Consider the following 17712-nt stretch of genomic DNA (forward strand, 5'->3'; position numbering starts at 1 on the left):
TTACCACAATTCCTTTTTAGGTATTGTTTTCAAACTCAAAGATTTCAAAAAAAATTTACTTATCATGTCGTGACGTGAAATTTTCAATTTCTTAATAGACAAAAAAAATACGAAAAGTAGCAAAATAAATTATGAAATAAAAAACAATAACATATTTGTTTATTGTAACTGACCCGAGGCATCGCCCGGGAAATAAAAAACTAGTTTAAGATTAAAAAGTACTACATTAACGACTACCCAATTAAGACATGCAAACTAAAAAAATACACAAGAAACCGGGTAAATACAAGCCTATCCGTTATGGTGGGTTTTATCATCATCCACCTCTGCCTCAGCCCTCCCTCAAGTCTTGAAGAAAGCGTTGGACAAGAAGAGTGTGTCTGAAAAACCAACAAAATGGCTTCCAATTCCATACCCACTTCTGAGAAAACTACCAAATGCGAGTTACCCAATTTATTAGCAATATTCCCAGTTATTGCACCAACTTTTAGTCCCCAACAATTCTTCTCTAAACCCACTTCAAATGTTGCACTTTCTCCTGTTGAAGTTCTTCACAATTTCCACAAAACAATCGCCTCAACTGCTGACAAATGTCTTCAATCCCTTCATTTTTCTGCTACCCAGAATCCCTTTCTCAACAAACTCCTCTCTTTCTCATCCTACATTCACAATTTCTCCCAGGTAATTCATTGCCCCTCTTTATCTCTTCTTTTAGATTGTAAAAGATTGATTTTTTTTTGTTGCTTTTTTAGATTGTTTATGAATTATTGTTGGTCGATTGAGTTGAATTCCATTGTGGGTTTTTGCTGAATTTCTTAAATTTGATTATTTAATGGGTCTTGAGGGTGTTTGTTGATGAACATATTGGATGAATTTGGATGAATTGGAGCTAAAATTGACTCGTTCTTTGATTTTTTGGTAAACAATAGAATAATAAATTGCCGTTGCAAAGAGCATATTAAGAAACGAACTATCCTTTTAGAATATCAATTACTTACCTGATGTTACTTGTTATTGTAAAATGCTCTCATGTCATGTGCTATACAAACAAGACATAATGTGGTATTTGCTGGTTAAATATGCTAATAAATCTGATCTTATCTACTCTATGGTTTTTGTTTAGCGCCAAATAAGTGTGTTTAGATGATTATTGCAGGTGAGTGTAAAAATTGGAGTTTTGTGTTTGGTTGGAGGATCTCTATTCTCTTGGGGTGTTTATGTATGTTACTTTGGGTAGAATTGGGTGGTACGGTTGTCTGAATCTGTAACGAGTATGATGTGTTTGAGAATGTTAAAACGAGCAGTTAGAATAGAGAAATTGATAATTATCAGGGCTAATAGTAAATTTGGGTGTAAGAGTGTCAATGGTATCTGCAAAAGTAGAGATTCGTTGTCATTTGGTCGAGGGTTACAAGATTATTGGTTTACATTTGGGATCCTGGACTAGGTATGGTTAGTCATGTACTCATGTTCAAAGAGTATGAGAATGAATTGATGTGGATGAATCAGATACTTCTTTCCGTTGTCGAATGGGCATGTTCATCATATGCACTCTAAGGGAGGACTAGGGCATCATTGGAGACTTACTGAACCACTTTTTGAGTAAGAAGCAATAACCCAGCGTATACTCAAATCTTAGAACTTTTTCCCAGAAGCTGATGTATCCGGATGGATAGTAGCTTAGTTTCTTGCAATCTTCACTCAATCGGATGAAACTAAGCGGTTCTAGTTAATTGTCAGGTTTCAATCACCAAACTCTCAGATTAAGAAAGAATTACGACGATTAATGTGGCTTCACACACCAAATTAATTAATCTAAGCTTGATACAGGTTTTCCACGCCTGATGGATCACTTCCACTTACTAATCATAATAGTTCTCAAGCAGAGTCTTAGAAGTCACACTTCTCAATTCAACTCCATAAATGAAATTCCTACAACCCAAAAGCTATAGTTAGAGCCAATTAAGCCACGATTTTTTGTAGGAAAAGAAACTAAAACCTATTAGTAACCCTATCATACTTTGGAAGTAAAAATATGCCTTAAGCCTTATATGACTACAAAAGTTAAATCTAAACTAATTAAGATAGTTAGCAACCTTGGATTACAAGGAAAACACCTTTGAAAAATCTGTAATTAGAAGGTTCACAAAACTATGTGGAACTAGGAAGTCCAACTCCAAGTTTACTTCCCCCTTGGTTCCAATCAACTTTCCATAATAATACTTGGATTGATTTAGGAAGACTAAAAAGTTGCAAACAACTACTGAACGAGCATTTGATCAGAAATTTTGATGTCCAAGCAATATACAATCTCCAAATAGCTAGTTTGTACTAAAACCAAGTTATTGGTTGCTTTTCTTGATCTCCAAGCAAGTGCAGACTTTCATCCAACCATCCTACTCGCTTGATCATGAAATAAAGACTCTCAAAAAAGACCAATATGATCCAAACTTATTGAATTAAAGCTGAAAAGATGAACAGCTCTAAACCATCAACATGAACTTGAAGAACCTCAAAACTCTTCACGAACTTCAAGATTTTCCATATAACCTTTTAAAACTTAAAGAACTAGATTTAATGGCTTTATATCCATATCATAAGCAGATCTGAAATCTTTGTATTTGCTTCATGTAAAATATATAAATGTATTCTTAGGGGAACTGCCACAGGAAGTCATGCTTTCAGCTTTTCATAATGTCCCAAGTTATGGAGCTGAAAATGCATGTCTACTCTTTATGGCTGAGTTCTTTGTATGTACTCTGTAATCAATGGAGTTTTGTGTGCTAACTAGTTAGAGGTAAGACTATGTACATCTAGACTTTTACATCCCTCAAACAACAAGATACACATTAGTTATAGTTAACTTATCATTGTTCTAATTGAATCTTCTTTTGCTCTGAAGTCTGAAGTACAGTAGTTTGATAGAAGGATAACCTCTTTTAAAAAAAAGGACAAAAAAAATGAAAAGATGCAGGAGAGGCTGCAAACACTAGAGACAAAATTAACACATGCTTGAAAGCTACACACTCATTATTTGGCCAGTTCTTACTGAATTATTTTCGGCTTAAGGAGTCGCTGAAAACAGCTTTCACTATCACAACCAATATCCGGCCAGTAGTGATGGTTTCCGATTTTTTTTTTATGCCAACTTGCTGTTTTCCTGTTCTGGCTCTGTTATTTGTGTAATTTCACACCTCAAAGGCACACAAACTGAGTATGAAATTCCTCCAAATGAACAAAGATTTCCCTGTAAAATGACTTGCTTTGTGGTATCAGCATCTTCACCTCAACTCCTCCATTTCCCCCCCTTGAAGGACACAGAGTCATATTCTTGCTATAAGTAGTATTCTATCCATTTCTCACAGATCTTGTGTATTTGGCAAAAGAAAAAAAATTCCAAACTTGTTGATTTATTTGCTGTACAACTACAAAGAGGGCTGCTTTCCTTTAACCTTGGATTGTCTTGATTGAATATGGTTAGAGGTGAAGTGAATTGAATACCTTGCAGGCTTGCACAATACCGAATATCCATTGGAAAGGGTAACGGAATGTTGTAAAATTTAGGGAGGTTGCTGAAGTAGTACAATTCTTGGTTTTGGTTGGAATTTCAGACCAATCTACAATCATTGACAACATATCGAGCTTTCAAAATGACCAGATAACCTTTTCGTTTCAGGTGCATTGCAGAAGCCACAAGAGTTTAAATTCTCTGTCAAGTCACAACTTTGCTGCTGTTTTACCTGGTGATTCAGTCGCAGGAATAGTAGTCACTAATGGCATTCTGAATTTTCTGAATATCTACAACACATTGTTAGTTGTCAGGCTTGTTTTGACATGGTTCCCGAGCGCTCCACCCCAAATTGTTAGTCCCCTCAGGTATGCTTGCAATATGATCCTGATTAGGATCGACCATTAATTATATTCCTGTTATTTCTGAAATGCTAAAGGAAAAGCTTGTTTATATGATTAATGACAATTTCCTGATTTTCAGCACCTTGTGTGACCCCTACTTGAACATCTTTCGTGGAATCATCCCACCCCTTGGAGGAACCTTGGATTTGTCTCCCATCTTGGCATTTCTTCTTCTGAATGCTTTTACAAGCGCTGCTGCAGCACTTCCTGCTGAACTGCCACCAGCTATGGTATCTCATGAAGGCTCACAGTCACTCAAGCCAGGCTTATCAGATCTAACATCCTCACAGAAGAAGTGGCAGACAAGACTACAGAGTAAGAGATCGACTGCTCCCGAGGTTTGATTGCCTTAATCAATCCTTAAGAATCATCGTACCTATATCTACTATTATGGTACTTAGGCGGGTGAGAATCTGTAGAGTTGTGCTTGACAAGAAGCTTTATTCTCTTATATCTTCTTGTGCTCGACGGCGGAATTTTCATTTTGATTTATGCTTTTTTTTTATGATCAAATTTTCATAGTAGTGTTTTCTGTATATTATGAGCACTAGATATTCATATAGTCAGTTGTTTAACTGTAATGTCGATTTGTTTTAGCCTGTTTTTTACATTGTTCTTCTGTTAATAATGCTGGTTGAAATTATGAAGTATGATGTGGTACAACCGTACAATATGTATGCACTGTGCTATATACTTGTGACCTGTGGAAGTGCTAGATAATGCACGCAGGAATCTGATTCCAAAATCAGAAGCCGTGATGAATACTTTGCTGACTGCTAATTGGTCAAGAACAAACTTGTAGAAAAAGCTTTAAAGCATATGGTTTTCAGAAAATCATATGCCCGGCCCATGATCATATCTAGGTTTTCTAGAAAGATTCTTCCTATGATTTATGAAAAACTATGACGTAGACCCGTAGGCATCGTCACTAGCTGTAGGCTTTTCTATGAAATTAAGGGCTTGCATACAATTGTTGTTTCTTTAACCTTCTAGAACTAGAATTAGTCATAATAAAATCTGAATTAGAACCATTTTATTTATAAAATGTGGGTCTACAATCATTCTAAACTATTCAATATTCACGATCATATCTATTATGACCAATTGACCACTTAAGAATCTTAGAAGGTACAATACAAAGATGATTAGGGTAATTTTCTCTAAAGGTTAGAATACACACAAATCTTGTTCTAGATTTGTTAACAAATTACTTGTTTGGTAGACGGTAATATACGTAGGTAAAGCTAACAATGTTTTGGTTTAATTTTGTAAGAATAGTTCTAAAGCATATTTTTTTCTTAGGGGGCGTTTGGTTCACTAAGGGGAAAGGGAAAGGGTTTAAGAAAGGGAAATAAGGTGAATGGAAAGCCAAACCCTTAGATTTAGTTGGTTGTTTGTTTCAAAATGTCTAAGGGAAACCCTATCATTTAACCACCACAGATCTTCCTTCAACCACCACTGTATATCACCCTTAACACCGCCACCCTTCACCTCTTTTCCGGTCGTCGTCCCCCTCCCCTCTTTTCCGGTCGTCGTCCCCCTCCCCTCTTTTCCGGTCGTCGTCCGCCTCCCCTCTTTTTCGGTCGCCACCCTTCCCCTCTTTCCTGGTCGTGGTGGGTTTCGTGGTTGGTGGTATGGGTTTCGGGGGTGGTGGGTAATTTTCGGCGGGTGAATTAGGGTGGTGCTGGGAATCACGATGGAGGGGTGTCGATGGTCGTATTAGGGTTCCGGTGGTTGGGTTAGGGTTGCCGGCAGGTGGTGGTCAAGGAAGCGGTTCTGGTGGCGGTTGGGTGGTGGTTGAATGAGTAGGTGGAGGAGTCTAGTGGTGGTAATGATTGGGTTGATAAGGATTGACGAAGTCAATTCTCCCATATTCTATCCTATGCTAAGATTTTATCTTTTACTAAGTCTTAGCTAATGTATTCCACTTGTACTTATCTTTTCTTAACTGCATGCATTTACGTAGCTTTGTATAGTTATCTTTTTATCTCTTCCTAAAATATAGCTAACAGTTGTAAACCTACTGCTTGTATATTTATATGCGAAAATCATCAATGAGAAAATTCATTCATTTTTTCTCTCCAAAACATTCTCTTCTTTATATGGTATCAGTCTCGATCTTCTTCTCTGTGTCGAACTACTTCTCCCATGGCTGCCTCCAACCCCCCTCCCTCCTACGACATTCCCAACGGTGCTGACCCTTCTCGGCCCTTCACCTTTCTCAACATCCACAACACCATTAAACTCCAATCCACTAATTACCTCTCCTGGAAACTTCAAGTTGAAGCCATTCTTATTGGCCATGACCTTTATAAGTTCGTTGATGGCACCTTCCCTTGCCCACCTCCCGTTCTTGCTCCTGATGGCACCGAAACCTTGAACCCCGATCGTGTCTATTGGATACGTCAAGATAAGCTTCTTTTCGGTGCCCTAGTTGGTACCTTATCTCAACCTCTTGTTCCCTTAATCTCCCGCACAACCTCCTCCCACACCTTGTGGGAAACTCTAGCCAAAACCTATGCGCTTCCTAGCCGCGGCCACATTAAACAACTCAAGGACCAACTCACCCGCACCACCAAAGGCAACTCCTCTATTACCGAATTTTTGCACGCCATTAAGGCCTGCGCTGACCAACTTGCTTCCCTTGGAAAACCTATGGACCATGAAGATCTTATTGATCGCATCCTTGTCGGTCTCGATGACTCCTACACTTCCGTTATCGAGTCCGTCAATGCCCGTGATACCCCTATCTCATTTGAAGAACTCCATGAGAAACTCATCAACAAGGAGCTCCTTATCAACCAAACTCGCTCTCAACTACACACTCCCGCCACCGCGCTCGCCGCGGTTGCTCGCCCACAAAATCGCCCACCTGGCCGAAACCCAAACCCCGGTCTACTCCCTCACCCCTCCACTTCTTCTCGCTCTCACCCTCGGCCCTTCTTAGGTAAATGCCAGTGGTGTCGTGAGCAAGGCCACGTCGTTTCTCACTGCCCTATATTTACCGCAAAGTTTCCTACCGCCACCCCACCCCCTCCATCTCCTCCTACCAACCGTCCATCCCCCACCACGCCTCAAGCCCATCTCGCTCATCTTCCCTCCTCTTCCTCTTCCTCTCAATGGCTCCTTGATAGTGGTGCATCTCACCACGTTACTAATGACCTGAATAACCTCTCCCTTCACACTCCCTATGATGGCACCGAGGAACTTATCATAGGTGATGGTACGGGTCTTCACATATCTCACATTGGCTCTCTCACTATCTCCTATCTCTCTCACTCTATTACTCTCACTAATGTTTTATGTGTTCCATCTATGTCTCGTAATGTTGTTTCTATTTCTCAACTTTGTCTTGACAATAATGCCTCTATCGAATTCTTATCTCATTCTTTTATTGTGAAGGATCTCAAAACGGGGGCATCTCTATTCCAGGGTCCGGGTAAATCAGGCGTTTATGAACTTTCTTCAGCTTCGCCTCAAGTTTTCACAAGCACCACTTCTCTTGACTGGCATCACCGCTTAGGGCATCCATCTCAAAAAGTTTTTAGGCATCTTATATCTCGGAATAATCTCAATGTTTCTAGTATCTCCACTCTAGATTGTAATGCTTGTGCGTGCAATAAAAGTCATAAACTTCCCTTTTATGTCTCATCTATCTCATCCACTGCACCTTTACAATATGTTTATACTGACTTGTGGTCTTCCCCCATTATCTCTCATGATGGCTATAAATACTATGTTATTTTTATCGATCATTTCTCAAAATATACATGGCTTTACCCTCTCAAACTCAAATCTGACACTAAACCGGTATTCATTCGGTTCAAAGCGTTAGTTGAAAAATATTTCCAAAAACCTCTCATCTCCCTTTACTCCGACAATGGTGGCGAGTATGATGCTCTCAAAGACTACTTATCCATTGATGGCATCTCTCGTCTCACCACCCCTCCCCATACTCCCCAACATAATGGTTTTTCCGAGCGCCGTCATAGACATATTGTCGAATCTGCTCTCACCCTTCTAACTCACTCCTCCATGCCCCTCACCTACTGGACAAATGCGTGCGCTACCGCCGTATATCTCATAAACCGCTTACCTACATCTACCCTTCACAATGCTTCCCCCTACTCTACTCTCTTTGGCACCGAACCAAATTATCTTAAACTCCGTAGCTTTGGGTGTCTTTGCTATCCCTGGCTCAAACCTTACACCTCTCATAAACTACAACAAAAATCTATACCCTGTGTGTTCATAGGTTACTCTTCCTCCCAAAGTGCCTACTACTGCCTTGATATCACTACCACTCGAATCTATTGCTCTCGTCACGTTCACTTCGTTGAACATGTTTTTCCCTTCTCCTCACAAACAACCTCCACTCCCTCTCTCCCAACTCTTCTCGATGAATGGTGTCCCTTAGCCATTCCCACACTCACGCCAACTAACCCCCCACCCGACCCTGCCACCTCCCTCTCAAACAACTCTCCCTCTCCTTCCTCCCCGCCTAACGATCTCCGCTGCTCCCACTCACCTCCACCCACGCCCACCCCCTCTCCCTCTTCCGTATCCTCATCAGCCCACACGGCTCCCGCATCCCCTACTCTACCTACATCTCCTACCTCCTCACCCTCCTCGTCTCCTGCCTCCCCTCTCTCCCCTACACCCCCCTCACCTCCCCCTACCCATACCCACAACACCCGTCTCAGTCACGGGATTCGCAAACCTCTTGCCAAGCTCAACCTCACTGCCATCTCACAAGAAACCGAACCTCGCAATATCACTCAAGCCCTAAAAAGCCCTGTGTGGCGCAAAGCCATGGATGAAGAAGTTTCGGCACTCCTCCAAAATAAAACCTGGACCTTAGTTCCACCCTCTCCCTCCCACAATGTCGTCACATGTAAGTGGGTCTTTCGAATTAAGAAAGATCCCGAGGGTAACATCTCCAAATACAAAGCTCGATACGTCGCGCGCGGATTTAACCAACGTGTTGGCATTGACTACAGCGAAACCTTCAGTCCTGTAGTCAAGCCCTCCACGGTTCGGTTGATTCTCACTCTTGCAGTCACTCAAGGGTGGAATCTACGTCAACTTGATATAAATAACGCGTTTTTGCAGGGAACACTCACTGACGAAGTATACACTATTCAACCTCCTGGTTATGTTGATCCTAACTTCCCCAACTACGTGTGCAAGTTGAATAAAGCGCTCTATGGTCTTAAACAAGCACCGCGCGCATGGTACACCGAACTCCGTCAACATTTGCTTGATGTGGGGTTTCGGTCTACAATATCCGACTCCTCCCTCTTTACTTACAAGTCCAATAATGTTCTTATCTATTTAATTGTCTATGTTGATGACATTATTGTAACAGGCAACAATTCCATGGCTCTTGATACTTTTGTTTCACAGCTTGCTTCACGCTTCTCCCTAAAAGACTTGGGCGCTTTATCGTACTTTCTTGGTGTTGAAGTCCTAGCTCATCCTCAAGGTCTCTTCCTTAGCCAAAAGAAATATATTCAAGACCTTCTCTGCAAAGCAAACATGGAAGACGCCAAACCTGTAGCTACTCCCATGGCCACGGACCCCCCCCTCACTCTACATGGTACTCTCCTGCCTGACCCGACTCCCTATCGCCAGCTCGTCGGCAGCCTTCAATACTTGGGTCTTACGCGGCCCGATGTGGCCTTTGCTGTCAACAAGCTTGCGCAATACATGCAACGTCCAACCACTGACCATATGCAAGCTCTCCGTCGCATTCTTCGCTATCTTCATGGTACTTCGCATATGGGCTTACTACTTTATAAAGATACACCACTGACTCTTCACGCATACTCTGACTCGGATTGGGCTCGTGATACTGATGACTACATCTCCACTACAGCCTACATTGTGTATCTTGGTAAAAATGCCATTTCATGGACTTCGCGGAAGCAACGCACGCGTGCTCGCTCCTCCACCGAAGCCGAGTATCGCGCCGTCGCCAACACCACTGCTGAACTTCTTTGGGTGCGTAATCTTCTCGAGGAACTTGGCTGCAAGGTTCCCCAAGCTCCCGTCATCTACTGCGACAATGCCGGGGCAACTTATGTGAGCGCCAATCCCGTGTTTCATTCCAAGATGAAGCACCTGGGTCTTGACTACCATTTTGTTCGCGAAAATGTGCAAGCAGGTCTGCTTCGTGTTTCCTACATATCTACTCGTGACCAGCTTGCCGATGCTCTTACGAAGCCTCTCTCACGTGCCACCTACAATTCATTGGTGCGTCAAATTGGCCTCTCCTCTTGGCCGCCCAATTCGCGGGGGCGTGATAAGGATTGACGAAGTCAATTCTCCCATATTCTATCCTATGCTAAGATTTTATCTTTTACTAAGTCTTAGCTAATGTATTCCACTTGTACTTATCTTTTCTTAACTGCATGCATTTACGTAGCTTTGTATAGTTATCTTTTTATCTCTTCCTAAATATAGCTAACAGTTGTAAACCTACTGCTTGTATATTTATATGCGAAAATCATCAATGAGAAAATTCATTCATTTTTTCTCTCCAAAACATTCTCTTCTTTATATGGGTTAGGTTGTGATGGTTTGATGGTGGTGGTTGGATGGTGAAGGAGGTGGTCAATGATGAGTCAAAGAAAGGGAATGTGAAACCTTGGGGGGGGGTGGGTAATCAGATTAGAGGGATTTGGGGGTAAGGAAGGGAAAGGGGAGGAAAAGAAACCCCCAAAACAAACAACATCAAAAGGAATCAAGAGGTTCTATTCCCTTTCCCTTTCCAGTTTACCCCAAACCAAACGCCCCCTTAATGTGTAAAGCGAGAGGGTATGGGTGTGCTTAAAAGAACTCGTTGAAAATGCACAAAGATTTACATATCTCTTTGTCTCAACCAAAAGGAGATCTTAGCGATAACTAGGCAATTTCCGAATGTACTAGTCTAGACTCTAGATGTGCACTTTAATGTAGCACTAACCATAAGCATATATTCCCAACTTAAGTGGTGGCTTTCACAGAAGAAACACACATACACACACACTAGCATTTCTGAAATGGACTCATCAACTGCTGTAAGGAGAAGTAGCCGGTTTTCTTCATATGAGAGGCTTCTAGTCATCATCTTCACCATAGTAGCTGTGATTTCCCCTCTTTACATTGATCGAAGAGCAACGATCGAGCTCGAAGATGAAGAAGAAGAATCACTCAATGTGGCATCTCTTTTACCTCTACTGGTCTTGGTTGTAATCCTGGCGATTTTCATATCCTGCTACTTGGAACAGAACAGGTTTGATCCTTACTGGATTCACAGAGTTGGGGGTTCTTCTGGAGGGATTATTCTTATCCTCACTATTCTTAGTCTAGTTTTGAAGTATAAATCATGATGTTACTTTACAGTCAAAGGGTGGAGATTCTATTGTATTCCTTTTTTTTTTCCAAGGTAGTTTGAAGTTTAACTTCAGATGTTATTAGTCTTTGTATGTGATTAGTCTTTGTATGTGACTTCAGTATAAGTGTACAACATGATTCAATGAGCTCTTGTATTTATTTTAGCTAGACTTAACATTGTGATAGTAAAACTTCCTAATTGTGTAACTCAATCCAAGGGGAAGGTGAAATTAAGAATTTTTTTTTATATTTGATTCTTGTTTTAAATCTACAGACATATTGACGTGGGTGAATCAGACCGTCGTGCCTGGAAGTTTTTTAGCAACTTAGTCACTGGTGTACGCTAAACAACCAAGTACATGGTTGTGTTATTGTGTACTCTTGTTTTCTCCTGAAACGAGGTATTCACAACTCAAATTAGGAAACCAATTGTGTCTTGATGTAAATAGGATGTTTACGCCGTTTTAGAAGAGAACTCCTAGAAAAAGGATCTGGGTGTTTATAAATTTAAAACCCAACAATTTACAAGGTGTAGATTGAAAGATAACGAGTCTTGTATAACCATAAGTCCATAACATACATCGTTCAAATTTTTTGTACAAAGGGGTGTCTTCCTCACGGTTCTCGGGTTTCCACATTATATCATCTTGTATCCTTTATTGTCATCCTTGTTAGTTTATGTTTGTGATTTTCGCAGTATTATACTGTTAGATTGCGCAAATTGAGAGCTCAGTATTCTAAGTTTCTAACAGCCTAACACCAACGATTTGTGAGCTATGCCTAAAATTAGGCGTTTTATTTGCGGCTTTAGAGCACAAGGTGAGGTGAGGGTTTTAGAGTTCTCCTAATTCTTACTCCATGATTTCTCTCCTCAAGCTATTGTAATCCATCTAGAAGGATGATTTAGGTTAAAGTTTCTTTCTAAGCTAAGAAGCTTCACTTGGATCTTTCCTAATAAGAATTAGCCAACCGCAGAGAAATAAAAATTAGCATTCAACTCCTTTTTAAAGCAGATATACTGAGTCTTACCAGTAACTAATCTACAGGTACAGAGCTATTAGCAGATTGCTTCTTGAAAATCCCACAGAAAATAAAACACATAGTGAATGTTCCCAAGACAACAAAGAGATGTATTTTTCAGGTAACCACATCCTTCCTCGGCCTCCTTTCGTTGTGGGGGAGGGCTTACAACCAATCTCATTATACTACAAAGGAGAACAACTAATCAAGAATGACCAATGAATTACATATAACAACCAACAGATACAAGAAATCAAGTGGATGGTTTCGAAGGAATTCCTATCATACACCAAAAACAAATCCAATTACAGCCAAAGCTCCTAGAATGCAATTCAACAGATGGTATGATTGAAACCTATTTCGAGCACTATTACAATCATCATTGGCACCACTGAAACAACCTGGTCTACTCACCTTAGCCACACCGTCCTCAAGAACAAAGCTACTGTTAGATTTACCATTGCTGAAGAGCACACACCAGAAATATGGGGATCCGCCCTCAGACCCACTAACTGCAGCACCCACTTCACTGTGGTTCTTACTGTTGAGAATGTTCAAACTCTTTTCATCCTTCATTAGTAACTCTGAGAATGCTCTATCAGGCTTGATATATTCAGACTGACACCCAAGAAAGCGCCCAGTGATTTGGGTCAGGGTTGCAGGCTCCACGTTGCATTCAGGGGCAAATGTCTCAGAAAAAGCAGAATCCTCCGGCTTCTTAGCTTTGGGACCCCCCACATCGTCACAACTGCCTTCATAAGCTTTAATGTATTGCAAAGCAATGCAAGCCAAACCAGGATTGCTGTAGAGGGCTGTTAAATGGTGTGCAGTTCTATTATCATTTAGTATTGCCACAAGCTGGTCAGCTGGGTTATTCGTTACTTTGCCTGTCAATAGAAGTAATAAGTGGTAAATTTAATAGTAAGCTTGTTTCTTCAACAGCATACTTTCTGACAATATAATTGCTTGTGTGAACTCAAGGGATAGGGCAGATTGGATGAGGTGCAAACCTATTAGGCTACTACGGAGATAACTACATCTACCCACTGGTCGGATAACCCACAGTCTTACATGATACACACAAATCATACTATGGCTTATTGTTACTGAGTTGCATCTCACTAACTACTTAACACGATATCATATGGGTAATCTACCAAGGATATATTTACTTTCTTGCTATTTCTACTTTAGTAAAACCGGGTGCGAATTGATGTTATTAGTTCGAAAGTAGTTGTTCAAAGCCAATTAATCTCTGGATCAGTAACACAGAGTTTCTTTGAAAGGGAGGAACTTGATCACTTTGATAGACGGACATCAATAGCAGGGACACTAAGAGTTTTATGGGTTTAAACTTTCTAATTCTATTTTACACCTAAACATTTCACCTAATTATACTACTATAATCTAGCTTCGATTTCGAATTGCACCATCACAGTAAGCTTGAAAATGCCAGGAAAAAAGGCAAGAAAATTGATAAAAACTACCCTATTTCATAACAAGGAGTAAAAAGGAGGCACAATAATGAATTACTCCTAAACCCCAAATAAAGATGCAACAACATTTATTCAGGAATCTAACAATGGCTTCTACCCAAATCAAAAGTACCCACAATGTAAAAAGAGAGAAAATTAAATGCCATCATAAAAGAAAAAAGTACAAACAGCATAATAATTGCAAAAATAACCAAAAGATTCCAGATTTGATCTAGAAAACCAACTTGAAATCAGAAAGATGAGTCCATATGAATAACTAACAAAAATTGAAACAGCTGAAACTGCAAAATATATGTTGAAATGAAAAAAAAAAAACTTACTTTGAGTGTCAGTAGCAGAAGCTGAGAAGAAGAGAAAATAAGCAACAGTAAGACATAAACATAATTGGATATTTTGGTTGAGCATTGTATCTGTTGTTGGGTTTCTGGAGTGTCTGGAGATGATGAGTGATGAGAAAGAAAGAGATGCGAGAATGAAGCAGGGGATGCGTCGGTGTGGAGTGAAGCTTTTTAATATTTCATGTGTATGGTTCCATGTCCTACTGTTCCAGCCAGCTTTTGCGCGTGGGTTTAGTCGACCAACATTTTTGAACAATATTATACAAAGGCGAAGGGTGTTCACAAAAAACAAGGCCATAAATCTCTAGAAAGTAAGGATTTAAGATTAGGTAGGAAATTACAATTTTGGATCAGATTATCGAATTATAATGTTTTGTCTGCTTTATTTAGCATATTTGCATATATAATGGATTCTTAAAATATATTTATATTATTGATATAATTTGTTACCAAAAATTATATATTATGGATTTTTTTCCAAATTGCTTAGTTCAATATAATATGGCTTTAGTTTGGGCGTAATTTACAATTTGGAAATGATGACTAAAAAATTCAGATCAATATTTAGTCGAAAAAGAAATCCAATTTAAATTTTCACACTAGATCAGATTTTTAACAATCTTATCCACTCTATTAAATTAGAGTGGTAGTTTATTCTTTTTATTCTATTACAAAATTTATTGACTAATATTATGGCCGGCATGATTAGATGACTTCTGCCAATTAACGTTGTCATCGAAGTTCAATTGATGTCTGCACTCTTTACAGACTTGCCTTTGCTTCATTAATGCTACCGCCATGTACGGGGCCGCCACTAATCACGTGGAATTCCTCAACTCTAGACTGAACATATTGGCTATTGCACCGCAACAGATCTCCTCTCGAAGCACGAGCCTTGTATTGAGAGAAACAACCCCTTCGAATCATATCAAGTGTACTGAAGATTGATAAATAGTTGGGACAAAAGGAGGTAGAACACCATAATTGAATTGATCCTATCAATTTTTCATATTTATAGTCAAAACAAACTTTCGAGTGGTTACCACATTATAAAATTGTGAATGAGTGTACACTACTACTATATTTACCATCTGCTTTTGCAATTTGTTACACTAGCCTATAACATGTTATTACTCCTCTCATTTTCTTATAAGTGTGTTTTTTCAAAGTAAAAAAACGAAAATTTAAATCAATATTCAGCCAAAATCCAGACCTACCTTTCTATTCCGAACCTTTCATCCCCATCTAGATTTTCTCCACTTTCCTTTATCCTCCCACAAACTACAGAACTCTTACATTTACATTTCACATACTCAACCAAATTCCAACCCAATTTCTCTTCTTTACCCACTTCCATCTCTTTTCCACTAATCTACGTTGTCTTCAGGTACATGAATCTGACTTTACTTATGTATGTATATTGAAGAGCTGGTTTTATCTTTTAGATGCTTGCAGTTTTCAGTCGTGTGTCCATGGTCGTCATGGAAGTCATACCACTTGTTTCATGTTCTTGTAGAACATTTTCTTTTACCTCTACCATTTATCACTTTCAATGAATATTGCATAAATTTGGTCCCTGGTGGAAGTCAACTGAGTGTATGCATCAAAGATTTCCTTTGTAAACTCCTCTCCTCTAAAGGTTTTGCAGCCAAGGGAAATCTTGAACTGAGACCCTTTTCTTAGGCCTTCATCAAAGCCAAAACGACCCTATCTTGTTGCAGACATGTGATTGCGACCGCCTCGACGTTGAAACAACCAATAAAGTCATGACGGCTTTCATTTTCATCTTGCTTGATTGACAATAGTTCACTAGGCGTACACTCACAGTGTCGAAAACCAATTTTGTGCAATACCGAATTTCATATAAGGATTATGGTGGATAACATACCATTATTTATTAATAGAAAAACATCCCAACTTTGACGATAAACCATCAAACATCAAACAAGACTAACGAAGCTTGAACACACGAAATATTAAGCCAGCATAACTACCTTTTGAAATGTGGGTGTAGTTGGGCCCACATTAAAAATTGATTTATAGTATTTTTGTTTTTCAAAATCTAAAAATTTGTAGTTTTTTCCTATGAAAGTTGGACCATTAGCACCCATTAATATAATAATAAAAAAACGTTCCCACTAATATATAATTCTCAATATGTGGCTAGATTACTCCACATGTGTAGGGATGAGAGGAAGTGAATGGTACTGCACAAATTAAAGATTGGTTTAGAGATTGATGATCTAGAAAATTCCTCTTGAAATAGAAAAAAGACAAAAGTTATTACAAATATGCTATCAAATAAAAAACAATCAAACTCATCCTTACCAAGTTTAAGGTAGTTTATCAACTTTATTTTTTTATGGTCAAAAAAGTATTTGAATGAATTTAATTATATAACTCGACTTTCTATTTAATTTTGCGCATAGGGTATGTTTGGTTGGGAGGAAAGTATTTTCCAAGAAAACTATTTTTCTCACTTCCTCTGTTTGGTTTGTATCGAATCAAGGTAAAGAAAATATGAGTTGAACTTCATTTTTCAAGGGTGGAAAATTACTTTTCCTATTGAGACAAGGGAAGTTACACCCCACAATTCTCAACAATCACACAACATGAACAAATAAAAATAGGTTCATAGGAAAGTTACTTTCTTTGCAACCAAACAAACAAAAATCAATCTACAATTGAGTTTTCCTCTGGAAAATGATTTTCGTGGAAAACCTCATTCCATTGAAATAATTTTGTTTTGTGCAGATTTGCAGCTACTAGAGTGCACTTGCATGGTTAATAGCTTTGTGGCTATTTGTGGAGTATATGGTGTCATCGAAATGATGTTCTCTTCGATCAGAAATGTGGTGGTTAATCCTGTTGTTATCTTAAAAATCATTGAGGTTAATAGCAAGCGAGGGAGCTGGAAGTTGAATGATGCTGATGTATCTTCTTCAGTCCTTGGTGTAGCTATCAAAAAACAAGATCATGTACGGTGTGTATGGGGAGTTCCTTCTTCTCCAATGATGATGGTCAAGGTTGATGGTGTTTAGAAGCCTACTAATAGACAAACAGGTACGTGGTGGGCTGCTATTGCTTGGAGTATGTGGTGTAACAATGAAGTTATCGATGGGGGACTCCGGGTGTTTGCTTTAGATCCCATGCACACAGAGCTCCTAGCCTGCTAGCCATACTTCAGGGATTACGCGAGGCGATGAGGCTTTCAAAGTTGGTTGTTATTAGGTCAGATTCCAAGCTAGCTGTGCAAGCAATTCTCAATCCTTTAGGAGTGAATGTTCTTTATCAAACTCTTGTATTAGACGTTAGGCAATTAGCATTATGAACTAAGTATCTTTCCATTTTTAAAGTTACTCTGCGGGTATTCTTGAGGCTCATATTCAAGCAACTAATTCTTTTTTTTTTGCAATAGAGAGAAAATCCAACAAAAGAAAAAAAATAAACCAAACCACTAAAATAAATAATTAAACAACAACTAAACGTGGCCAAGCCACTCCTCTGATGTCTTCCTCCATGATACTGCTGAGCTCCAAGGGCGGGTTGGGGTAGATAGTGATCTTCTC

At 39.4% G+C, this 17712-nt stretch overlaps 3 protein-coding genes across 3 annotated transcripts; 2 read left to right on the forward strand and 1 right to left on the reverse strand.

The window, feature by feature from the left end:
* Positions 1-259: 259 nt before the first annotated feature.
* LOC104886561 (hypothetical protein) lies at positions 260-4559 on the forward strand. The gene is made up of 3 exons (XM_010671014.3): positions 260-681; positions 3677-3876; positions 3992-4559. Exons 1-3 carry the CDS (start codon positions 397-399, stop codon positions 4254-4256), a joined length of 750 nt encoding a protein of 249 aa, XP_010669316.2. The 5' UTR covers positions 260-396; the 3' UTR covers positions 4257-4559.
* Positions 4560-10794: 6235 nt separating this feature from the next.
* LOC104886562 (hypothetical protein) lies at positions 10795-11533 on the forward strand. The gene has a single exon (XM_010671016.4). It carries the CDS (start codon positions 10956-10958, stop codon positions 11283-11285), a length of 330 nt encoding a protein of 109 aa, XP_010669318.2. The 5' UTR covers positions 10795-10955; the 3' UTR covers positions 11286-11533.
* A 978-nt stretch (positions 11534-12511) lies between these two features.
* On the reverse strand, positions 12512-14421 carry LOC104886563 (hypothetical protein). The gene is made up of 2 exons (XM_010671017.3): positions 14126-14421; positions 12512-13196 (listed from the first exon to the last, which is right to left on the reverse strand). Exons 1-2 carry the CDS (start codon positions 14208-14210, stop codon positions 12592-12594), a joined length of 690 nt encoding a protein of 229 aa, XP_010669319.2. The 5' UTR covers positions 14211-14421; the 3' UTR covers positions 12512-12591.
* Positions 14422-17712: the final 3291 nt, after the last annotated feature.

This window comes from Beta vulgaris, chromosome 2 (assembly GCF_026745355.1).
Source record: "Beta vulgaris subsp. vulgaris cultivar EL10 chromosome 2, EL10.2, whole genome shotgun sequence".
NCBI classification, from domain to species: Eukaryota; Viridiplantae; Streptophyta; class Magnoliopsida; order Caryophyllales; family Amaranthaceae; genus Beta; species Beta vulgaris.